Source organism: Melospiza melodia, chromosome 11, assembly GCF_035770615.1.
Source record: "Melospiza melodia melodia isolate bMelMel2 chromosome 11, bMelMel2.pri, whole genome shotgun sequence".
NCBI lineage: Eukaryota > Metazoa > Chordata > Aves > Passeriformes > Passerellidae > Melospiza > Melospiza melodia.
In genome coordinates, this window is record NC_086204.1 from 2,163,110 (window position 1) to 2,189,224 (window position 26,115).

Here is a 26,115-nt window from a genome sequence, read left to right on the forward strand (position 1 = left end):
TTGCACTTTGAGTCATCCTCATCATGATGAATTCCAGGGTAACTCACCATGTTTGTGACTTCCCAATACCCACTGACATCCTTCTACACTGAAATAATAGCAAATACCCTACCAATAGTACCTCATATCCTAGATTTTTTTTTTTTTTATAAATATGGGGCACTTCATGTGTTGTTATGACAAGGAAATTCTTTGACTGAAAAGTTTGCAAATTCCACAGTAGTATTTGTTTTATAAACAAAGGTGCTGTTTTCCTTATGCCAGCCTCTTTCTGCTTTTGCTTGTCCAGCAGTCTGTTCTGAAAGGCATGAGGCAGCTGTTGGCCCCCAGTCAAAACTTGCAGTGGAGGGAGGGTTATGTAAAAGTCCTTTGTGTGAGAGATGTACATGGCAGCAAATGGTGAAATTGGAGTGCAGATCTTTGAGGAGAGAAAGCAATTCACAGCAAGGTTTTATTTTTTACTTGATTTTTGCATAGAACAAAAAGTAGGAGATACTGTAATTTAATTTTTTTTTTTTTTTTGCCTTTTCAGAAATCCCTTTTCTTGTTGCAGTGTTGTGGGTAATTTCACACCTCTTTGCACCCAGTAGCATCTGCTGGATAGAAGGGATGTGAGAGGTTGCCTAAAGTCTCTCTCTATCTAGGTCTTTTCTGAGGGATGCTACTCCAATCCTTGGGAGAGATTTGCAGCTCTCCTAATCCATCTATTTCTGTGCTTCACTGTTCTTACCATAAAACACTTTCCAAATATTTGTTTGACATCTTTTGCTGGCTGCAAAGATGCTCATCTCTACCTTTCCCCAAGTGATTTCTTTTGAACTCATCAGTCCCAATTTAATCTTACCTTTTCCCTTCAGGTAATACTTTACAGAGCCCTGAACCATCTTCAATGGCTTCATGTGAACACTCTCAAAATGTTCCTTAAATTTCTGGTGGTGTGATAAGCAGCACTGGATGCACAATTCTTGTCATGATTTTATAACAGCAAGATGTTATTGACTCGTGCTGTGTTTCTATTGCACTGTGGACACAGCTCCTTTTCTGCTGAACTGCTCCATTCTCACATCTAAATGATTTATTCCTGCCTAAGGAACCCCATGGTGGGGTTCTTGGGGTGTCCTGTGCAGGGCCAGGAGTTGGATGATCCTTGTGGGTCCCTTCCAACTCAGGAGAATCTGTGAAATCAAATACTTTCTATCCAGAATGAACTCATCTAGATTTTGAACCTGTTTCTCTAGGTCATTGTGAACTCCAGTCCTGTCATCCAACTTGTTCACATTCCCTTCCAGTTTCTTCTCATCTGTGCCTGTAACAAACCCAGGCTATGACCCATCATCCTGAGCATTTAATAAGCACATTATAAACCACATTCCATAGAAGTCCCCTTGGTACAGTTCTCCACTTTGCCAGTGAGCCATTGACAGCTTTTCTGTGGCAATGAGCATGCAAGCATGAACTGCAGGGAGAGCACACTTCCACTAATGAAAATGTCACTTGAGATTGTGGCAGAAAGATTGTGTGTGATATCTGTGTCAATACCTGTAAGATCTGAATCCCTGCTCCAAAAGGAGGTTGGGTTGGTTTGCCACAGTTATTAACCTGTGAGATGAAAGTAAATCCAGATTTCTTGGAGTTCAGGTAATACAACATTTCTCCCAGTTTCACAGTTCCAAATCAGCTTCTCCTCTCCAGGGAGAGAGCCTGCCAGATTGGGAATGTTTGGGATGGTTGAAGCCCTGGAGGTACCAGGGGAGCAGTGTGTGCATTCAGCAGGAGGATTTAGCTCATGGTCTGTCCTGGGCAATGTCTGTAGCCACAGACAACAACAGGAATAAATGATTGTTTAAGCTAATCCAGGGAGTGAAACACTTGTGAAGCAAGCTGCAGTAGGGTGTATCATTCTTGTGGGGGTTATGAAGTGAGAGAGATGCTGTGTGTGAGGGAAAGCCAGATCACAACCTCTGCTCAGAGCAGCTCCAGGCTGCTAATGAAGGCATAGCAGCTGAAAGGGGCAGCCTGTGGGTGGCTCAGTAAAGGGAACAGCAGTACAAAGTCAGGACATGCTGAAAGCATGGAAGAGAGTGGCAAAGTCACCCTCTGTGAGGGAAAAGGACAGCTTCCAAGCTGCCTGGGAAGTGTTCTTTTTCTGCTGCTTGCTTTGTTGTAAATACACAAAAGTAATGTATTGTCATTTACTTGTGGTTCCTTCCAGTAAGAAAACCTCACTGTGTGAAGCCATCATGTGGTTTCAGCAGTCCTCTGGCAAAAGGCACACTATGTACAGCTGAGAGGATCTTAGCTAAATTATATATCCAACATCTAACTGCAATGAAGAGAGAATCAATTGTAAAGATTTAGGGAAAAGCAGGGGGGTTAGGACAACTGCAGTGTGCTGAGTGTTGGTGCATTAAAGAAAAAACTTACTTGGACAGGGATATATAAAATGGATTTTATATGTATTTTCAGCAGCTGTGAATTAAAACATAAATGCAATCTGTCTGGAATAATTAATTCTCAGGTGGTTGTTGCTGTTGTGAACTTGGAACTGTAAATGAAAGAGCTGGAAGCAGCTTTGAAATGAGCAATTTCTTACTGCAGCCATGGACATATTTTGTACTGCACAGAGCATTGCTTTGCTGCTGCTCTGACTTTTACCCTTGAGTCAGTCACCTTCCAGTCTGCTTCCTCATGGTCACTGTTAAGAGAATGCCTTTTTGATTACAGAAAATTGGTTGATACACTGCTCTAAGGAAAATGCCAGACAAATGCTCCTTCTTGGAACTGACATCAGGAATGTTATACAAGACATTCTTAAATATGCTGGCAGCTGCCCTGAATGTAATGAAATCATGGAAATTAGAAGTATTGCTCTCTCTGTGTGGCCAGCTCAGGACTGTTTTCAGTGTGTTACCCACTTTTGCTGTGAATTTCAAAAGGAATCACTTTTCATTAAGTTTCCTTGGGACATTCTTGAATTTGCTTATAATTTCTACAATCAGAAAAATTACCCTGATATCCTAAGGTATTACTCCTTTGTTTTGGATTGCACAGCACCCCCAGTACCACACTAAACCATTCCTCTTGTAGCAGAGAGCTCACAATCTTCAGAAGATCGATAACTTTTCTGGTAGAAATGATGAAATCCTCTTCCCACTGCAGCCAGCAGTAAAATTCCCACAAACTTCAGTGGTTTGGATTTCACAGGCAGTTTTTAGTCTGCTCGTGTAGGGCACATGAGTTAATCCTTAGCACGTTCCCAGTACAGAAGGTGTGTGATGCAGGGAGGTTGGAGAGCAGCAGAGCTGTACCTTGGATTTCAGTAGCACCTTCTCCTGCAGGGATCACAGAGCAGCTTCACACAGGTGAGACCACAGCAGAGTGCAAGGGATCAATATTTCAGTCTAAAGTGCAGGGAGCAGAAGGAAAGGATGTCTGGGGGGTGTGTGGAAGGGTACATGGAAGCACCCCCTGTCTCCCACCTTACCTTCTCCTCATCTGTGGTTTTTTTACCTGTTGCTTCTTTGTAGCCTTGGTGTGTTTCCATCACATACTCTGATTTAGAGTTTTTCCAGATGAATTCATTTCCTTTACCTATTTTTTAGCACTCTACCTTCTTCCTTAGCTTTCTTTGTTGGAGGTTTGCAGAACTCCCTAAAATAATTGCACTTGCATTCCTTTGAAGTAGCAATATTCCATTCCTGTCAACAATTAATAGCAGCATTAAGCAAGAGTCAACTGACTAAAAACCTAGTCCACATTCATGTGCTGTCACTTAACACTTGCTGTTGGAACTGGTGAGTTCTGGCTCGGGGATGAGGAGCTGAAAGGACTGGGCTGCCTTGGCTGGGAAAGGAGGCATGGAAAGCTATTTGCACCTTCTTTGTTCTCCCTTCCTGCTCAGCCTGGTGGCAGTGGGCCGGCAGGGTTTGTTCTGTGCTCTGCTTTGGGTTTATTCCCTGAGCAGGCTTTCCCTGCAGGAGCCATGCTGTAAGAAACAGGGATGGGCTGAGGGGTGACCTGCACTGAAGGTGGGGTCGCTGTGAGGCTCACAGAGACAAGAGCTGCTGGGAAACAGTGGCCTGGGGGTGGCATCTCTGTCACCTGGGATGCCCAGCCTTGCCAGGCACCCTCATTTCTGGCTGCTGCTGTTGGCACAGAGCTGAGGCAGCTGAGCAGAGAAAGGTTTCTAATGCTTGGAGGGGTCCTGGAGGGCACAGAAACCTGCTGGAAGCAGATTTCCATCTCCATGATGCCATGCAAACAAGATGGTTTCTGGCATGAAAAGCCTTCAGTTGAGACATCAAATCATTAGGAATACTATGGCCGGAAGCTTTCATAATAAATTACTGTAAAGTCATGAAAGATTGATCTTTTTTGATTTCAGAGAAAGTAAATCAACAGTATGAAGTCAGCTCTGTTACAGTTTCAAACAAGAGACTATTACCCTTTGCCTGAAAGATCAGAGACAAATTACTATTTTTACTTTACATTCTCTTGATGAGGATAATGATAAACATCTGTCACTTTGCTGCTTAGCCAGTTAGGAATCTTATTGCAATCTGTAATTTAAAGAGTAAAAAAAAAATAAAAGGAAAAAAATATGCATGAACAAACTGCACTTTATGTAGACAGCAAAGAAGAAAAGAAAGAGAATAGATGTCAAGTACAGGGAAACAGGGAAGGGGGCATTTTGGTCTGTAGTTACTTGGCTAAAATCTGCAGATATATGAGAGATGTATGATTTTTTTATTTCTTTGGTATTTCACAGGGAAAATTACCTTTAGTTTTTCTTTAGACACAGAGGCTAAGGAAAATAGTCTTTGCATTGTGACTTTTGGCTACATGCAGTTTATTAACAAAAAGATTAAGGTTTTTAAGGTGGTGTCTACCAATGTTACAGCATTGAAAACCGTGTTTTCATCAAGAGCCCTTTCAGTGTCCTCCACAGTCACAGGATTTTTAGGAAGCACAGCTAATTGTTTTCAAAGATCAGCTGCTTTTCCAGTAATTCACCCATACTTTTGAAAGTTCTTTTCAAACACTCAGTTTTGTTTCTAAATGGTACATTGGGTCTTATTTCTTAACAAAACTAGAACTTAACACATCACAAACATTCCATTTCATTTAGCCTGGAGTGACCAAGCTGTAGCTGAAAAGGTTCCAAGTGCTCTACCTGGCAATGCTGTGTGAGCAGAAAGCAGAGCCTGCACCAGGACATGAAACCAGGAATCCCTTCTTGGCCCAGTTTCCTGCAGGGAGAAGCCTCTTTGGTGACATGTTGGCATATTTAGCACTAATGGCCTTTTACTGGTGGGTTTGATACTGATCTCAGATGCTCCAGAAATGTTTAAAGCACCAGCCATGTGCCAATTGTAGCTAAAAGCTCTGTTGTAAATGGAGCTGTGCTGGCAGGGCTCTGGCTGATACACAACTTGTTCTCCTTGTTGGCTTCTTCAGTTTTTGCAAGTGCTTTCTCTTTCTTTGTGTTCCTGATGTGGTGGGAGGTGTCCCTGCCTGCAAGGGGGCTTGGAACAACATGAGCTGCAAGGCTGGAGCACTTTGGCTGAAGTCAAAACCAACAGCACTTTGTGCTTCTATGATTTTATGCTTCTGGGTACCCACAGAAGCATACTCAGGTACTCAGGTACTCAGATTTAGATTTTACAGTTTGTGCTATTCGTGCTCTGGCAATTGTTTTCAGGGAGAAGTTTGATATCAGAGTTTGGGGAATGTTGTTCTTTGTACTCTCTGGGTAGAAATTCCATGCTTTTGGCAACTGCAAGCCTCAGACAGCAGTTTGATTTTCACCAAAAAGTTACTATTTTTCTTTTAGGTTTTCCTATATTTATACAGGCCAGACTGAGGCAAAGTATAGGCCTTTTAGCTTCCAGTTAAAGTTCCTGGTATTTAATTAGGTCAGCTGTTTGCATACAAAGAAGGTTTCTTTTCTATCCAGTGAAAAAGAGACCACAAATATATAACCCGGCCTTGAGCATTGGAAGCAATGATGCTTTTGCTGTTATCTTTTATAATCCCTTTGTTTATATAGGTGCTATTCACATCTAACAAGTTGGAGACTGAACTGCAAAATTTGTCACAAATAAGTCAGCTTTAAATAACAAAAGTGGGTTTAACCCACAGAAGGGTAAAATTAAAGATCCAGACTTATGGTGCTGCATTCTTGCATGGGTCCAGCTGGATGAATGTGAATGGTAAAAGATTTGATAATAAGTATTGCAGTAAGTGATCTGAAATAATTTCTTGGTGTGACATTTACCACTGTGTATCTTTCTTTGTCTGAAAACTTTCTTTAACATAAAATTACAAATTTGTGTAGAAATACATACATGTGCTTTGTGCAAAAGGTCTCATTTGGCATTAAACTTTAAAGGTCCAAATTTCATGATGCTGAACACTAATATTAAACAAGCCAAGACTTCATATTTTAACAGGTGGACAGTCTTTGTATGAGTTATGTTGCTGGATTACTACAGTGTAAGTCCAGGGGTTTTTCTCCCAATATGTTTCAAGTTTACGTCAATCTGAAAGACTTTTTTTTTCTCCTTTGCAGACTGAAACTGAAGAAAATGGCCAAGCAGATAATTTTTCAATGGACCCCCAGCTGGAAAGACAGGTGGAGACAATTCGAAATCTTGTGGACTCCTACATGTCCATTATTAACAAATGTATCCGAGATCTGATCCCGAAAACAATCATGCACCTCATGATCAATAATGTAAGTAGCAACCAGAGTTCTAAATCAGTTCAATGTGTCTGTCAGATCTCTCACTCTCAAACACCCCTCTGGAACACAGCAGCTACTAAAGAGAAGAATTAATGTTACACTCATGGACAAAATATTCCAATATTCCATAGTACTTGAAGTTCTGCAGCCTTCTCAAAGGGTGGCACGCTGCCTTGAGTGCTTATCCCAAAATCCTAAAGAATTCATTTACATCTTAATCAGAACACAAGTTATTATTTAAAGGTAACTCAAGGTGGGGATGCTTTTGTTTTGGTTTTTATTTGATGTCTTGCTTTTGATATAACAGGAAGAGGAACTGGGAGCTTGGTGTGGGCAGCCCGTGAGAGCAGTAGAGCAGAGTTGTGCTTCCTTCATTTTCCATCTGCTGGCCTTTGTCAGGGTTCATAAAGCACTTCTTATTTTGTTTGGATTTCTTTATATTTTCAGGTTACCATTTCCAAGGAATAAATCTGGAAGCTTTGGACACTGTTGTTTAGATAAGCAGATGTGGTTGGTTGATTTATTGTGTGTGTCTTTCTTAGATCTGAAGATTATTTGGTTAAAACCAGCTTTGAGATACCATTGTTTTTCCACTGCAGTGGGAGCTCAGTCTTCACATCCTGGCAGAGTTCTGAATGGACCTTGTTGAAAACTGAGCTTTAATATTAGTGCCACTGCTGCCATACAAATTACTGATGGGACCCAGAGCCCCTGCTAGCTCTGAGAGGTCATCAAACCAGTCAGCCTTTAGCAGTGCAATATGCTGGGAGGCACATGTGATTAGAAGGTAGCATTTACTCTTGACTCAGAGCCACCTCTAGCCTTCATCTGATGGATTTCATTAGCCCTGTGGAATTTGTGTTGCACTTAAGAGTTAGGTGTTTGGACAGGAAATTTCAGTGGGATTTCCTTGTACATTTATACAAACAGATTTTTTGCATGAGGGAAGAGATTTTTCATTAAACTTCTTCAGGTTTAGGGGAGTCAGAATGTAAGTAATGCTCTAGTCATGGGTGAGTTTTTACAAAAAAACATGGGAACAATGGAACTGCCTTTTTTTTCTGGAAATCAGCCCTGCTCTAGACTTCAGAAGTTGAGTGTGTGTCCTCACTGCTCTTTCCAGATCATTGCTAGCAGCTCACTGCTTTGACTTAGCCTATCTCCAGTGCCCTTGGAAAGGCTGGGGTTTAGCTTTTCATTTCATAAACAGCAGAGCTCAGTGAGCAGTTGCTTTTGAAAGCTTACATTAAATTTTCTGCCACTCACCTCCTCATCTGGAATTGTTTAGGGGTCTCTGAAGTGTGTGCTTCTCTCTCAGAAGTAAATTGCTGCGAGATTTTGTGCTTTCAGTCTCATCAGCTGTTGGTGACACTGATAAAGCCTGCCAGGCTGGCACACAGAAACCACACACTTAAAATATCACCAAGCTTTCAGCTGACCTCATCGTCCCAAGCTGCATTTGGGCTTCCTAGTGAGCTGAGGCCTACACCTCCATCCTAGGGTTTAAATTTGTGGCAAAAAAACCAAACATTTTAAAGAACTGTGAAAAGTTACATAGAAGCATTAATTAATTTCTTTCTGTACAGCATAGGCAGTAAAATATCATATTGAAAACAATAGGTAAAATAGCAATTTTTAAAAATCAGGGCTATTGAAAAGAGAAAGAAATGGTTGAATCAAGAGTGCTGAGCCTTGCCAAAAGGTTGTGCAAAGATCTGGAAAGGAGTGGAGCTGTGATTGAAGGTGGGTCCTGTGAAGTTGTGTGTGTTCCTTGGAGTATTCAGAAGTCCAACCCATCCACCAGGAGTTAAGTGAAAACACTTTCCCTCCCCCTTAATCAACATATTCTGTATTTTCTGCTGCCCCATCATGTTGCCTCCAAAACTCTGGAAACAAATTGATCCCAAGGAATTTGTTTCCATGACAATTGCAACCTCCCAAGTTTTCCTAGAACTTCCTTTCCACTTTGTGGGCCCATAAACAAGTACTTAGAATTCAAGGAAAGTATCAGATTCAAACTCAGTGTACAGAAAATAATTACATGCTGTCTCTGAGCATATTTTGGGGCCTAAGCCTACATTGTTGTGTTCCAAGTGCATCCCTTGTTCTTCCCCTAGGGTGGATGTTGATTACCTTAAAAGAAAATACATTTACCACACAGAACTGCATTGAGTTACCATTACCAATTCAAACATGCCCAAACAAAAAACACATACACAAGTTTGTATTTCACAGTGCCTTGGTATCCTGGATTATACAAGAGGGGTGGTCTTAAGAGTAGTCAGTAAATGCTCCATAAACAGTGCTGATACTGATCTCAGCTGAGGAGGAAAACTCCAGAGGACTTGGTGCTGCTAAACTGCTCAAGGAATGGTTGTGTTTGCATTTGAGGCAGTGCCATGTGTTGTCTTCCCCCTGAGGAGGTTCCAAGCCCACCTTGCCCCATTTCAGTGTGCCAGGGCAGATTTGGGGCACTGGCATTTGGATGCTTGCTATGGTTCAGCTTTGACTGCAGATCTGTGAAGGAAAATGTTTTAAACCCTTCCTGTGAGCCTGCTTTCCAGAAAGGAGCAAACATGAGTAAGCATCACTTTTCCCTCCATTTCCAAGCTGGAGAAAGTGGCTCTGGTGGGAGATCTTCCTCTGTCTAGCACAGCACAGGAGGGCAGGAGGCTGATCCAAGATCCATCCTAAATACAGCAGTCTTCCCTTTCCAGAGGAGGGAGTTACTCAAATCCTCTGCCAGTGACAGACAGGGACCTCTCATGATAATTGTCACAGGCTGATTTTTTTCAAACAGATATTTGTGGTTTAACAATGCCTTTACAATCAGCTCTGGCCTTAATCTAATTTTAGGACTTCTTTTTTTGAAGTGATGCCATTAAAATGCTCATTTCATCGAGCAGAATGTGATGCTGTTTAACTGTGATATCTGTTTTTAATGTGGAGTTTTTGGCAATCACAAGGAAAGTAGTGTACTCTGGCTCTTGATCAGTACCATCTACTGGAAAACAGCATGAAACTCATGGAAAAATGTTGCAGGCTTTGCTAAGAATTTGTGCATCTCCTGTCATACGTGAATGGGAAATGACAGCCAAGCCCAGGCAATGTGGTTTTGTTTCCCTCTGAGCTCTGTCCTGGCTGCCTGCTCATTGCTGGTGACCAGAAAGGGTCCCTTGGCTGTGCTGGCTCTCACTGACCTTGTCTAAACACAAACATTGCCTTAGCCTCACTGTCAGCCTTTAAATCACAGAACTAGCACAAACCCATGAGCAAATGGAGCTCAGGTTTATGTAATCAGAATCCTGGGAATGTACTATCATCACTATCTCCAGCTCAAAAAAGCTTTATGGAGCAAAGCACCAGATGAGAAATAGATCAGAAGAGCAACAAGTCTCAAATGCAAGGATTTAGTAGGTCAGCAGTTGGTCTATTTACCACAGTCTTATTTAATCAGAGTACCTCTAGCTTTTTATGTCTCTTAATGTGACCCAGGTTTCCATAACCAGGGCAGGCATAGCAGGAAATCAATACAGTAAATTAGATTACTTGGAGTCTTCTCCCTTCAGTTTGAATGTGTGTGGATGGGTTATTCAGAATCTGACAGACCTGCTGGAAATGAAAGACGCTGTCTACGGTCGGGTAAATTGTTGCTAAGAAAGTAATTAACAGGTATATCATAAAGCCTGAAAATTCCCATTCCCAGGGGAATTTATATCTGAAGGTACTGCCATTTACTTCCCAGTCAGCCCTTTAGAAATGGCCCAAAATGGCCCAAAATGGCAGCTGGCTCCTGGGAGCTGTTGGGAAATGAAGGGTAAGCAGAGGAGTCACCTCAGAGATGCAGAATTGCAGCAGAACTGGTGTAAGGTAGTAAGAGAAAGTGATTCAATCTCCTGCTTCCAGTGATCTCCCCTATATTTGTTCAGCATTGTATTTTCCATAGAGACTTTTGTTTATTTCTTTGGTGGTTTGGATTATTTTCTTTTCTGTCTGATTGTGAAAAACGCCAATCACTTGTTTTTAAAATTTAAAAAGTTTAATAGTAATAAAATGGTTATAAAAATAGTAATACAATTTGAGTAATAAAAATTTGGACAATTTGGATTAGGACAATATGAGACAATAAAAACAGAGTTACAGACAGTCCAGGTACCTTTTTCTGGGCAAAATAAGCCTGAAAAAGGACCCACGTTAACAGAGGATTAAAAAAAAGCAACAGCCTGTTGCATATTCATACACCTCATCCATGATGCATAAATTCCATTCAAACACAGGATTCTGTCTGGGCAGTGTCAGCTTCTTCCTCTGAATCCTGACTGCATCTTCATGGCTGAGCCAGGCAGGAAGAAGTTCATTTCTTCTGATAATGGAGCGATAAATTCTCTTTCTCTGACAGATTCAGGTGTCCTGTGGCTGCTATCTGGTGCAAGTCCTTTCTTTAAAAAAAGTATCCTGCAGAGCATCGTTTCTATTTTAACCTTATGTTATAACCTAAAACTATATTTAACACACTACTTAAGAAAATGAATACAGCATCACTTTCTAACATAACACATATCATATTCATTTGAATATTTGCAAAAAGCCAATCATAAAATACGCATTTTTCCCACTGATGAAACAGGTGAAAGAATTTATCAACGCAGAGCTGCTGGCTCACCTGTATTCCTCTGAGGACCAGAACACTCTGATGGAGGAGTCGGCGGAGCAGGCGCAGCGGCGGGACGAGACCCTGCGCATGTACCAGGCGCTGCAGGAGGCGCTGGCCATCATCGGGGACATCAGCACCAGCACCGTGTCCACCCCTGCTCCCCCGCCCGTGGATGACTCCTGGCTCCAGCAGGCACGCAGGTGAGCAGCCCCACAGCCTCCCAGCTGCACTGCCATGGCACCCAGCACAGGCACTGTGCTCTGTTCCGTTCTCTCTCTGACCTGCTGAGCTCTGTCCCTGTCCAGCAGGTCGGGCTGTGGCACAGTCCCTGCCCTTGGGGTGGTGTTGACTTTTTATACTAAAAACTACATGTGCTTTATTTACAATAATTTTCCAATACCTATCACCTATTAGACACTCTCTCTCTACTCTAAACCAATCACCATCACAGCAGAAGATGGAGGACAAGAAGAAGGACAAGAAGGACAGGACACACCCAGATTCCTCCATCTTGCCCCTCGAACGCCCATTCTAAATCCCCAAAATTCTACTTTTTCACCCTGTGACAAATTCACTATCATTCTACTCAAACTCTTGTGCCTTGTAAATCCTCACACAAAGTTGGTAATTGTTTCCATGGGCTAAAATCAAAGGCACAGTCACAAAGGTGTTTGTGACTCTGTGCCAAGGTCTCTGAGCCCCCTACCAGGGTCTGGAATCACCCAGGGCAGCCAGAGCAATGTCCTGGGTCCTGACACTATACTATACTAAAACATACAGAAAAAATCCTTACTAAATGCAAAAAAAAAAAAATAATAAAAACCTCTGACTCTTTTCAGAGTCCCGACACAGCTTGGCCCTAGTTGGCCAATGAGTCAAAACAATTCACACCAGAGTCCAATCAAACAATCATTTTAAATACACAATCTCCAAACACATTCTGCATAAGCACAACACAAAAAAACCCAAATGAGATAAGAATTGTTTTTCTTTTCTCTGAAGCCTCTCACTGCCTTTCAGCTTCCCAGGAGAAAAACCCTAGGTGAAGAAATCATGTTCAAAAAATGTAAATGCCACAGAGGCCAGCCTGATTGTCTTGGGCACTGCCACTGTCTTTGTTTTTTTGTTTTTTGGTTTTTTTTTTTTTTATTTAGGGTTGGGATTAAATGTGTGAGATGGTATTTTATGTTTGGATGTTTATTAGTTTTTATCTCCACCACAGTTTTATAAACTGGGAGTTCTGCAGCGCTTCACTCTAACAAACTAAAAATGGAGTTGTATTTCTTTTTCTACAAGGCTTTTTAAGGGTAAACTGTCTAATTAAGAAAGTACACTTAAATTATTTTTACTTTTAACTTAATAACTAACTAGTCATGGCCTGTAATGTGGATTTTAAAATTTAATTTTACAATACTATTCAAACTTATGAAGAAGAAGGACTAGATTCTGTCTTTAAACTTCTATCTTGTCTTATATATATTACTATATTCTAAAACTTTAAACTCTAAGTTTTCCACCCTGTGATATTGCACACTTCTATTCAAACTCCACACCCACAATCTCAGTTCTATCATTCCATTTTGGAAGCTTTCTCCACGGCCTCAGGTCAATGCAGTGTTCTCCTGGGGGTCAGTGTCTGTCAGCACAGAAAGTCTGAAATTCTCAGTAACCAGAGTTCCAACAAGATCAGGAGCTCCCTCCCTGCCTGTCTTTTTGGGAAGATGCTCCTCCAGGTGTTAATGACATCTGTGAGGAAAATCAAAACATTTTCCCATATATAATATGGGAATATTCCCATATATAATACAGAAATATGTTTATATATATAAACATACCCACCTATTCTGTGGGTATGTTTATGTGAGCCAGAATATTTGCCTTGCAGAAGACCATCCAGTGGACTTACAGCTTCTCTGATGCTTCAAATAGCAGCTGCTTCTGTCACCCCAGTTTTGTATCCACTTGGCCTCCTTTTGCAAGCTGTTATAATAATTCAGCATGTCAGGCTCCATGTCCTAGAAATTCCACTTAACACAACATTATTAGGACTTGAATAATAAAATCCATTTTATTCACCTCTTTGCTTGTATGCTGCCAGTGGGAAACACATGAGTCTTAATTGTATGTGATCCTCTGACACTGACAGCAAAGGAAAATGCCAATAAAAACCATCTGTCATAAGTTTTAACTTTTGTTTAAAGCAAAATACAATACATCAAAGAAAACCCCAAACGTGCACCCCCACCTTACTGAACTTTTAAAATCTCTGATATTTCCCCAGATCACCTCCTCCAAGTCCTTCAACTCCGAGGAGACCCACCCTGAGCAATCCCCCCAGCAGGCCCTTATCGGGCCGAGGGCCCGCTCCCGCCATCCCCTCTCCGGGCCCTCAGGCGGGGGCGCCCCCGGTGCCGTTCCGCCCGGGAGCTCTGCCTCCGTTCCCCAGCGCCGAGGGACACGGAGGGCCCCCCCAGGTTCCCTCCCGGCCCAGCCGGGCTCCTCCCAGCGTGCCAAGGTAAGAGCTTGGTGTTCCTGGCGCTGTGCCATGGTTCTCTCCCCTGGCACCGCACAGACGAACCCTGCGCTGCTCCCTGGGTGCAGCAAAGCACAACTGGGCATGCCCTGCAGTCTGAGGGGTTGGATGGAAGCACTTGTTAGCACATAGCCTGTTTGAAAAGAGAGAGGAAGATTTTTTCATTTTAAAAAATTCTGGTCAGTCAGTTGGAAGACTCTGATTTGTTTGCATTAAAAACACCAGTTCTGATTGTGTTGTACCTCATAAGGGCTCAGAGAGAGAGAGGGAGGTCACCTAGCCCCAGGAGGAGAGGGGCAGGGGTACAGCTCCTCGCTTGTGCCCTTCTGAAGCCTCACCAGAGGAAGCAGGGGCTCTCCTGGGAGAGAGAACAAGAGCAGTTCTTGTAGAACCAGTGGAACAAACTGGTAGGAGTCTGATTCTTGTCCTGCAAAGCCAGCAATTTCCAGCCAGTTGGAAACAGTCCCTGGTTGTCTTACAGGGTACATCATATGGTACCAAGCAATTAGTTAAAGAACAAGATTATCTTCAGTGCATTATTTCCTTTCCTTCTCAGAGCTTTGCATTTATCAGGACCTTTTAAAGTAGCTTTGCATATTGTATAATTTTCTATGGCATTGACTGCTTTTTTTATTTGTTATATGAATAGAATGTCCTTAATGTTTATTTTCACAATGATGTAATACACTTAATCACTTATATATATATATTAAAACCTCTGATTCTGAGGGATTCATTAACTTTCTAAATTATGAGAGGCGTGGGCAGATAAGGCAATGTTGGAACAAAGGGGTTTCTCCATTTTTGATAAATTAGCTGTTACATTGAAAGTACTCACAGTTTGGAAAAAAAAAAGAGCCAGCTAAATAGGAACCAAAATAAAATGTGCACATTTTCAATTTTGAAAACGGTAATTGAGAAGAGTAGCTTTGGAAAAGAATTTTCTTTTAAATAGGTGAGATCTGTCATAGTTGTCAGTAACTTAAATTTGAGGCTCAGTGTTTCTAATATAATTACCCTTTATAATAGAAAGCATAAATATCAAAGGGATGAAGTATTTTTATACATTTGCTATGAAAAGGGCGTTGTTGCATCGATGCCCAGCCATGAAACACTTTCACCTCAGTGCATATCCTGTAGGGGTAGAGAAGGGGGGAGAAATCTGGAATGGCCTTTCAAATCTGGAAGGGAAGAACCCAAGGACCATCCCCTTGCTGGGAGAGCCTGGGGCTGAGCCAAGGGGTGCTGGCCCTGCTGCTTGCTCTGTGCCATCAGGGGCCACCTCAGAGGGATGCAGGGCTGAGGTGCAGCTGTGCCAGCTGTGCCACCCGAGAGAACCACGGCTCCCATCCCCTGCCCTGCACGGCAGCGCGTCTCCCTCCCCTGCCTGCCCTGGCTGTGCATGCATGCTGCTTGCCCAGGGTGCCTTGCCAAGAGCATGTCTGCTGATCTTGTCCTTCATGCCAGAGGGCTAGGTGGGATGGAGACCAGGAAGGAATTTTCTAGCAAGCAAAAGACACTTGGGTAAGCAGCCTGGGGACGCCTCTGCTCGGGACCGCCACTGGTGGCATGAAAAGCAGTGGTGGATAAAGGAGGTCAGTGATTTTCAAATTGTAGCTGGATACAGAACTGAATGGGAGACTGCCTGACATTTTTGTGGAAAAAAATAATCTGCAATACACATCTTCTGGACTAGATCCTAGTTCTGTCTTTTAGAGCTATGAAAGCCTCAGACAGAAAAAAAAATCTCAGCTGCTAAAGAATGAAGGAAGGGTTTGCTATTCTGCTGAAACTTCAGGTTTCTTCTGCTGACTAAAGTGTGAGGGAGGAAATCCCAGGGAAGGGGCTGCAGGGAAATCACCTGAGGGGGACAGTGTGGCCAGCTCCTGCGCCTATTCAATGTTTCTTTGGAGCCCTGGAATTTCAGCTACACTTGGTCTGGTTTTAATAACAGCCTTTGCAGGATCATAGGAAATTGACTCAGAAAATGGGTCTGAGATATTAAAAGGGGGGAAAAAGAGTTTTGAGGAAGAGTTCTTGTGGAAACTTGAGCTTTTTCTGTGACTTATTTTTGAACTGGGGCACTGTGCTCTGACTGTTCCACCACCATTTTCTGCAGGGATTCCTTGAAGTGTTGGGATCTCTCTTATCTAAGGAAATAGTTTAACTTCCTGAGAAGAAAGTAGTATTTTTAAAGTTTATCTCCCTTTCCAAAGGAGCTTTCTGTTGCAGCCCGTGTCCCTGAGACATGGAACTGAAAATCTGACATACTGAAGAAATACAGAGTTTCCATTTTCTCCTGTTCTGCCTTAAGATAAAAAGATCATTTTCAGGGGTGAGACTTGGACTGTCCTTGTCCAATGAGCAGATCAGCAGCACACGTTTGATGTGGAAAATTTGGCACCTTACCATGAGATACAGCCCATCTTTGAAAACACATTTTTTTTTCTTCTGCTTTATTAGGATTTATCAAAGGAACTGTACAGAAATGGTGAGCTCTCAGCATTCTCTCATTGTTCCTCCCTTAATGTACAGGGAAAGGAAAAGAGTCAGGAGAGCAGGAAATCATTTTCTTCCCTGCTTCTCTCTGATTCTAAAGCTGGTTTGGGTTATGTGCTCTGAATATTTCTGTAAGGAAACAGAAACTATTTGCATGATACATGCCTCTTTTAATTAATCCCACTTGAGGTGGGTGGATCTCTCCAGCAAAGCCTGTGAGTAAAGGCCCCTGGCTTTAAGGGCTTGATGCCAAAGCATATATGATTTGTGAAATATTCCCCACTGCCAGAATCTGGATTATTCCCCCTCTCTCTTAAAAGGCTGCAGTAGTATTTTGAAAGAAAATGCAGCTGTGTGCTTGGTTTGGTAGGACAGCTTTAGGCAGGCACTAGAAGCACTCCAGCTCACCCTGATGTGTGTTTGCCTGCCTGTGTGGAAAGCCTGATCTTGACCAATTTAAGTTCTACTGTGGATGCCTGATTTTTAGCTTTTAAATATCCTGAATGGGAATCTCAGCTTTGCCACAAGGAAAACAATTGAATTGGAAATGTTTTCTTCTCTTGGCAGCAGAGCCCGTGGCGTTTGTGGGGGTGGAAGGGTGCTGCCCTTTTCTCCCTGTGTGCTGCTACTGTGGATTCACCAGGGCTTTCCCAACAAAGCCTGCTCTGGAACCAGGGGATGGTTCCTGACTTTGTCACTGAGACAAAGGTGACCCCACAGGAGGTGAAACCCTGGAGCACGTGTGTCACCCTCAGGCAGGCTGGGGCTGGTCTGTACATGTGAGGCAAGTGGTGGGGAGAAAATTCACATTGTGCTCCTCACACACTGTCCCTGCAATTTACTTCCACCCACAGGCAGCCAGCAGGCAAGGGCTGGTGGCAGCTCTGCAGCTCCCCTTTGTTATGCCACCAAGGCTAATTCCATCAGCTGCTGGGTTGATAGCTAATCTACCTTGCAAGCCACCATTCCATATTTCTGCCAAACTGGCAGGAAAAGGTACTTTTACCTGACAGTAATTGCAGTTAGAAATTTTCAAAAAGTCAGGAGCAGTGCAGAAAGCATTAGTGCCTGACATCTCCCAGCCCACAGGCTCCCACTCAACTCTTTGGTTACCAAATATCAACCATTCACAAAGTTTTCTCTGATGGATTTTTATGGATTAGAGTTCTTTGAAAAGATTTAATGAAATGTCTAACCCTGTGCATTGAATGATAAAGAGATTTTGTGCAAAAATTGCACATGATCCTCTGAATAAAATCTGTCCTCTAGAGTGCATAGGCATATAAGGCCAGAAGGGTTATCCTGCCTGAGCCTGGGAATCTTCTTTCTCCTGAAAGTTTGACCTTGCAGCTTTAAAAGCTTACTACTGTATTTTTTAATGGAATATAAATTGTAATCAAATAGTCATTGCACCAAATTCTTCTGGCAGGATGAGTGAGAGCCCACCTCAGAGTGTTTGCATGCTGACTTGGATGATCTTAATCTGAACAGCCAAGTAGGAGAGCACAGCTCTGTGTCCTCTTTGAATGGATCTTTGGCAGAAGTTCTATTCAAAAAGTATAGTCTGCAATTAGGATTGTTTCATGCAAGCAAAGAGACAAAAGTGTTACATGGACAGAATTCAAATTCCTGCTGAACCTCAGGAGAAAAGAAAGCCAGAGAATAATTTAATTCTGCATCTCATGTCAAGAATATACAGCTCCGTGGGCAAAGCCAGAGCCCCTCCCAGGGGGGACACTGCCCTTCTGTTTCCTGTCCAAGGACCCCAAAATCACAAGACTTAGGAGAATATCAGTTATTATTTCTGTGATTTCTGCCCAGGGGGAAGACAGCCCTGTGTAATTTGTTACCAGTCTAATGTCCATTTCTTGTGGAAATGCACACCCAGTAATATGTTACTTCTGCTGCTGGCTGCTTTGAGCAGCAGCAGACTCCATTTATTTTCTCTTATCTCTTAGAAAGAAGCTCTGCATTTCCCCCTCCTCCACTGGGTCCTTTTTCACTATTTTCCCTTTTTCTCTCAGCCTTTCCCTCTCTGTCCCTTTCTTGACCATCCTGTTTGCTTCCTCTTGCACCTCCTCCTTTCACTTGGTTTCCTGCCTGGTACATTTGTCTCTTTCCCCCATGTACTCCTTCCTTTCCTTCTCACCATCTTGTCTTGGTTTCCTTCCAAATCATCCCTTTCCTGCCACCTTTGTAAATCTGTCACCTTGCATTTCTGTCTTTTAGAGTTTTTTCAGACAGTTTTCAAGCCATAGAATGCAGTATTTGGCAATCTTTCTTAGCAGCAGCCTGGTGGCAGTGGCTGTGACACCCATGAGGAACACAAGCTCCACTGCCAGGTGTAAACCTGGGCTCATCTTGCCACTCTGGTCATGGGATAGAATCAAAGAATAGAATTACAGAATCCTTTGGTTTCAAAGGAACCTTTAAAGGTCATCTAGCCCAACCCCCCTGCAATGAAGAGAGACAACAGAAGCACTGAAAGAAGGAGCATTCTGCATGAGGATAAGTATTGCAGGGCTTGGCCAGAAAGCAGGTCCCAGCAGGTTGTAAAAACATGTAAAATGTCACAATCCAGCAAGTCTGGCAGTTTCATTGTAATTCTGCAGTGCTGATCTTATGAGAGATTTGGAATGGCATTTGCACAGAAGTGATTCTTCAGCTGCCTGAGCTGTAATGCCATGAGAGATAGAGGAGAGTCTTCACTCTGCTCCAGGAGCTTCAGTGATTGCTGCCCCTAAAAGGATGGCTCTCTTTTAGACTGGCAGTAGGATTTTGTTACTGCCCTCCTTAATATTCCTCTCCCCCAGATGAGTCTCCTGAAGACTGAGGAAAACAAAGTTCATGGGATGCCAGCCTGGGGACCAGATCTGCTGCCACTGACTCTTAACCTCTCTCAGCATCTCCCTCCATCAGCCAGACACAGGCTGGTCATATCTGCAGTGGCCCAGGAATTTTCTGATGGGCTGTGGCAATTAACAAAAGTATCTGAAGAATCACTTGTTCTGCATAGGGTTGAGGTTTGATCCATCTACTGCACCTCAGGTAGCTGTAATCATCTTGAGTATTGTTCCTGAGCTACTTGCTCCTGTCTTATTCAACAAAAAATTGTTTTAAAACCAAGTGACATTCAACTGGGGCTGCTGCAAGTCACTTTAAAAGTTCAGCAAAGAGGATCTGGCAGTGAAATGGCTTTTCATTACTCTTAGTGTAGACCAGAGCTATGTGATGGGGAAGGGTAAGTAAAAGAGATGCAAGAGAGAGGAAGAAAAACAAGGAACCTGAAAAGCATCAGAATTCCAGAAGTGGTTCTGGAATAAAGATGATGTTGCAAGTGCAGTCCTCAAACATAGTAGGAGTGTCATAGTAGGTTTGGTTTCGGTTCTTTTTTTTCTTCTTAGCATTTTCTCTCTCAAGATAATGTTAGCAGAAGGAAGTGGTTTTATTTTTAACATCTCTCTACTTGAAGAAAGAAAGTAGAGTCAAGCAACAGCAGTTGTTTGACAGAAATACAGGAACCTGAAGATGTTATTTGTGCCAAGAACTGATTTAGTTTCATGATGGAGTGGTTTAATAGCAGTTGCCATGAAGACATTGCAGGATTAGAGCAATGGCATTGAGCAGGGAATTCCTGCCTTGTCAGAGAGTGGGTGAACAGCAGTGCATTTCTAGGCTGCCTTGTGCTAGAAGAGAAAACATCTGAGAGTAAACAGAGAGAAACAGGGATGATTTGAACTTCCTGCACCTGCAGGCATCTTGAAAGGCTGTCTTGAAACTCTGCTGTCCCCTGTGAGCTGTGTTGGATCAGTAGTGATGAGGGCACTCCATGGCTCCACTAACAACAGTGGTAATCCCATTAGCTGGCATCAAGAAGAGGAGCAACTCCAGCTGCAGGTGACAACCAGGACATTTGTTCCCCTTCTTGCACCAAGGTAAGTAAAGAGAAGAGAGGCAACAAGGCAGAGGAAGGTCAAAGCTGAGTAGGAAGGAAGAGCAGAGATGTGTTCAAAAGTGGGGTCCATGGTTCACGCTGCTGTGAAGAGATCAGATGTTCTTCCTGCTGATTTTGTGGCCCTTCTGTTGTCATCTTCCATGCCTAGAACAGCATTCTGAATGTTCCCACTCAGCACTCCGAACTTTCTCTTCTTCATGGCCAGTTGTGACCCTCTGGACCATCCCAACCTAATGTTTCTGAAAGGCTGGGACAGAATTCCTCAGATGCACTGCACACTTGCTTACTTGACATGTTCTCTGCTGAAGGGCAAACAAGAACACACAGTTTGTTAAGAATAATACTCTGTCTTGATCTGTTGAATTAATTTTTTGTTTATTCAAGCTGAGCTTTTCATATGACACATTAATTCCCTGAAATGACTAATTTGAAAATGCAGTGTTCACATAAACATACAATATATGTGTATGTGTGTGTGATGGACGTTGATTTATTATGGTCATATAGAAAACATAGCTTGAGTTGTAGATAATAAATTATTCTGCTGGAACATCATATTTTGGAGCATATTGCCTCTGAAAGGAGTATCTGTATTAAGTTAAATCACACACAGTGGAACCTCACTAACCCCAGTGCTTTCAAACAGTGTAAGCCTTTGAATTCATGGAGATTTATACTGCTGCAGTGTAGTGGTGGCCAGTGCAAGGACACATTCTTCCTTTCACTCTTTTTTTGTTTGTTTGTTTGTTTCTTTCAGCTATCTGATAAAACAGCATAATCTAATAATCTTAACTTGCTTATACTGAACAAAAAAATTCTTCCACTGAGAGAGCACTGTGCAGAGGGGTCATTTGCAGTTTTGGGGTTCAGCTGTAGGGACAGCTGAGGCAGTCCCTGGCAGTACACTCTGAGCACGCCCTCTGTGCTTTGTGGAGCTTGAGTTCAGCTGGAGAATGCTTCAGAACTAGCAGCCACCCTCTAAAGCTGTGCTCTGTGCCTGAGGGCTTCCCTTCTGACCTGCCTGACCACACTGATCCTCTGGGCAACAGTTACAGACATTTTGTGTTTAGCAAAACGACATTTTCCAGTGCAGAAACAAATCTGAGCAATTCTCACTCTCTTGGACCATTCCACTGGGCTGAGGGACCATCTCAGGCAGATATTCCCCAGCTCCTTTCACCTTCCATCACCACTCTGTGCAGTTTCTCATTTCCCATGCAATCACCATCTCCTCCTGATCCCTGTCTGTGATTTCTGCTTTACTCCTCCTCATGTCATCATCCTTTTTCTGCTTTTCCTGCTTTGTTCTGACCTGTGTCACCAGGACCAAGTGCCTTTCTTCCCCCTGGCTTTCTCACTTCCACTCCTGAGCTGATATCTGGGAGACTCTGCAGCAGCCATGCTGCATCTGCTGTAGGATAGAGTTTAAGCCTGCACAGACTGAAGACTAATTAGGTCTAGAAACTGTCTTGCCTCTGTTTTTGAAGCATGATGGATACAGTACTTCCACTTCTGGATTGTCCTCCAAATCCTGAGGCTGATGAAGGTCAAGAGATGCCATATAAAAGTTAGGTTGATACAAGAACCAGTAATAGAGGATGTGGGTCTCTCAGGATCTTAGTGAAACAGAGAAAACTAGAGAAACAGTACAAAAGTAAAATCAGCCAAAGCATTATAACTTTCTCAGGACCAAGCTACTTAGTTCTGTAAATAATCACCCAAACAGGAAACCAGATTTATTCCTCACCTGCAGTAAGTCACTGCACTCTGACCATATGCCTCACATTCCAGGTTTGTTCTGTCACCTAAAACAAATTTGCCTGCAGTCAGTCTTAAAGCTGCTTAGAGATTTGAAGTATTTTCTTGTTAAATTCTACAAAGACGATGTCATGTATCGGGGTACTCCAAGAGGGCTGCGTTATAGGGAAACCAAGATGATGGAAAAGGGAGAGAATAATGGGCTTCTGTTCACAGCTTCAGATCTATAGGATGTATCATAAAATAGAGTTCTGTGCATGCCTTCCACAAGTGTTCTCTGGTGGTCACAAGCGAGCAAGAACGTCAAATCTAAGTGGAAATGAAAGCCTTTTATTTCGAAGTCCTCTGGCTGTGCTGTGAGAAGCCATCTTCGAGCGGGGCCTCCCATGGTAATTACAGCCATGCTTTACTGAAAGCACATTTTGTGCACTCCGTGTGGGGAGCGATAGGGCTTCTCAAAAGGCAAAGGCTCGAAGAACTCCCATATGTTTCTGATCTAATTTTAAGTCTAGACTTGCTTTATTTAGTTTCTTTTGCTCGGCATTTGCCTAGCTAAAGCTTTTAGGAGTTCTTTTAAAACTGGAAACATGGAGGGGGGGGAGGAGGGGGGTGCTGCTAAGGTTAAAAATAAATGTAAAAACTTTTCCTTTTTAAAAAAGTTTTTGCACGGGGGTAAGAGCTCCCCTCCATTCAAAACCCCACTGAGCTCTTCAAAGGAGAAGTCTCTGCAGCAACATCAGGGAGTTATTAAATACATACTTAGTCCACAATTTTCATTGGTAAATTCTTTATGTCTGCTTAATGTGTGCTAGTTAGAAGAACTGATTCTTTTTGCAGACTCGTTTACTCAGCCCCGGGGGGACCAATGATCTCCTGCCCCTTTAGCACTAACTTTAACAAACAGTTTAAAAAAAAAAAAAAGGCAGCAAAATAACAACAACCCCAAAGACAAGAGAGTAAGTTAGGCGGGACACGGCCCGAAAAGGCAGCTGAAATGTTGGCGGCAACAGCCGCAAGGGTTTCCCGCAGCAGCGCCGCTTCCCTCGGAGCTTTCTCCGGGGCCGGAGCCGCTGCCCGGCTGCGATAACCGGGACAGACCCGGCCCGCGCCGTCTGCGCCGCTATCACCCGCTGGCCTCAGACTAAACATTGAAGCGGCCTTAGTCACATATTTACTCACTGGGATGGCAGCAGGGCTGCGGGGGAGGCTGTTTGTGCCCGCTGTCCCCGGCCGGGCCGCGGGCAGGCTGCAGCTCCCCCTGCCGCCCTGAGGGCCCCGCTCCTCCCCGGCGGCCGCGGCTCCGTGAGGGGCCTGGGCTCGGGGGCCATGGGGCCGGGCCCACGCTCGGCTGCCTCAGGGCTGTGCTCGGCAGAGCTGCCCCGGAGTTGTTGCCGGCTCTGTTGTCTCTCGGTGGCCCAGGCCCCTGCTCCGGCCGGGAAGGAGCGAGGGGGAGACAAAAGACACAGGCTTGCCTCTTGTTTTTGGGGTTGAGATTGTTGTTAGGGGGGTGAAAAAGGTCTGAGTGCTACTCCCAGTGTAGAAATGGTCACAGAATGATTTGTCACCCTGACAGGGAGGTCTAGGACAGGGAACTTTAGAACTTGTTCTTTCCTTCACTCACACTCGAGCTCCAGCCGATGCTGAGTGCCAGTGGCAAAGGAAGGGGGGGAAAAGGAACAGAACCCCCTGTCTGTTCCCCAGGCTGAGCCCCTGTGCTCTGCCCAGGGCCTCGGGGGCACGGTGCCCCTTCCTGCTCTGCTGCAGGTACCCCAGGAGCCTGTCAGCAGCAGGGCTGCAGGGACATGCTGCCGCTGGTGCTGCTGCAGCTCTTTTCCCCAGCCCTGCCTTTCCCAAACATTGCCCTCCTCTAGGAGGTTCTGCAGGTCCTGCTGCCCCAGTTTGTGTGGGGGATTAAGGAGCTGGAGGTGCACGGCAGGCAGGCAGCACCCTTGAGGGGCTGGAGCTGAGGAGGGCTCTGCCCGCTCCTCACGGATGTGCTGCCCATGCCCAGCGGGAGGACACATGGGTGTCTGTGTCACAGCATCCCAGACACATGTGGGAGCATCCACAGGTGGGTCAGAGCATCCACAGACGGGTCAGAGCACCCACAGACAGGTCAGAGCATTCACAGGTGGGTCAGAGCATCCACAGAGAGGTCAGAGCATCCACAGATGGGTCAGAACATTCACAGGTGGGTCAGAGCATCCACAGAGAGGTCAGAGCATTCACAGGTGGGTCAGAGCATCCACAGATGGGTCAGAGCACCCACAGATGGGTCAGAGCACCCACAGACAGGTCAGAGCATTCACAGGTGGGTCAGAGCATCCACAGATGGGTCTGAGCATCCACAGAGAGGTCAGAGCACCCACAGATGGGTGTGAGCATCTGCAGACAGGTCAGAGCATCCACAGAGAGGACAGAGCATCCACAGATGGGTCAGAGCACCCACAGATGGGTCAGAGCATCTGCAGACAGGTCAGAGCATCCACAGAGAGGACAGAGCATCCACAGATGGGTCAGAGCACCCACAGATGGGTCAGAGTATCCACAGGTGGATCAGAGCATCCACAGATGGGTCAGAGCATCCACAGAGAGGTCAGAGCACCCACAGATGGGTCTGAGCATCTGCAGACAGGTCAGAGCACCCACAGATGGGTCAGAGCATCCACAGACAGGACAGAGCATCCACAGATGGGTCTGAGCATCCACAGATGGGTCAGAGCATCCACAGATGGGTCAGAGCACCCACAGATGGGTCAGAGCACCCACAGATGGGTCAGAGCATCCACAGAGAGGACAGAGCATCCACAGATGGGTCAGAGCACCCACAGATGGGTCAGAGCACCCACAGATGGGTCAGAGCACCCACAGACAGGTCAGAGCATCCACAGATGGGTCAGAGCACCCACAGATGGGTCAGAGCACCCACAGATGGGTCGGAGCACCCACAGATGGGTCAGAGCACCCACAGACAGGACAGAGCACCCACGGGTGGGTCAGAGCTCCCTGCTCTGAGCACTCCTCTCTGTAGGGCAGTGCCACAGGGACAAGGATGGGTGGCTCAGCAGCAGCTCCTCATCAGAGCATCCCCTTGGGGGAATCAGCTTCTCCCAAAGCATTTGGCATTCTGCAGTGGGGAAGAGCTGATGGGGAGTTCTTCCCTTCAGGGCTGCACTGGGCTTGAGTGGAAATTCCAACTAGGCCAGGGTGCAGTGACAGCGCTGGTTCAAGGGGGAAACGGGGCCTGATTGTGGCTCAGGTTTGGTTTGACTGATTGCATCCAGGAAATCCTCCCACTGTGCTCTCCAGTTTCTGATCCTGCTGTGTTAAATGGCGATTTGGCTAAATTGCATTATTTGAATCCAGTGGGCTGCATTTAACCTGGTATTAAAATGCATGTTTGGGCTTTTAAATTTGATATGAAGACAGCTGTATGCATTTTCCCTTGTTTGTCAATTGCATACATATGATACAATGTTTTCAGTAAGCGCTAAACAATGCAATGTGAGGCATTTCAACAAAGGAATAATGTAATGCAACCCAGCAGAAATGCAGAGCCTTAGAAGTGGTTCTTTATGAAACTACAAATTTTGGAAATGAGTCCAGAAGACCTACACTGGAGCAACACAAGAAACAATAGTTAACACAGTAACATTTTTCCTGTAAGAAAAATACACCATGAAGAAATTATATTTTGCCTATTTTTTTTTTAGTTTGTTGATTTACTTGAATGCTTTAGTTGGCATATTTTCTATTGGTTGCATGGTAGGGATTAAAATTCTCGTTTCTTCACCAAAAGAGAATATTGTCACACAAGATGTACTTTGAGCCAAATGAGATTTTTTTTTTTTTTTGTCAAGTGTAAATTTGTCTCACATATTTTGTTCCAGTTCAAAGAAATTTAACACATTGTTACATTCTTTTCATCTTCAGTTTAGCTTTAGCAGAATGAGACACATTTCCTTCCTAAT

General features: G+C 44.1%; 1 protein-coding gene across 3 annotated transcripts in view; it reads left to right on the top strand.

Moving 5' to 3' along the window:
• The window catches only part of DNM3 (dynamin 3), a 172,567-nt gene that overhangs the window by 139,589 nt on the left and 6,863 nt on the right, over positions 1 to 26,115 (top strand). For all 3 annotated transcript variants that reach the window (XM_063165270.1, XM_063165271.1, XM_063165272.1), the window contains 3 exons: positions 6,572 to 6,736; positions 11,373 to 11,599; positions 13,681 to 13,914. In XM_063165270.1, the coding sequence (XP_063021340.1) occupies positions 6,572 to 6,736; positions 11,373 to 11,599; positions 13,681 to 13,914 (626 nt within the window). The remainder of the gene's footprint in view (positions 1 to 6,571; positions 6,737 to 11,372; positions 11,600 to 13,680; positions 13,915 to 26,115) is intronic.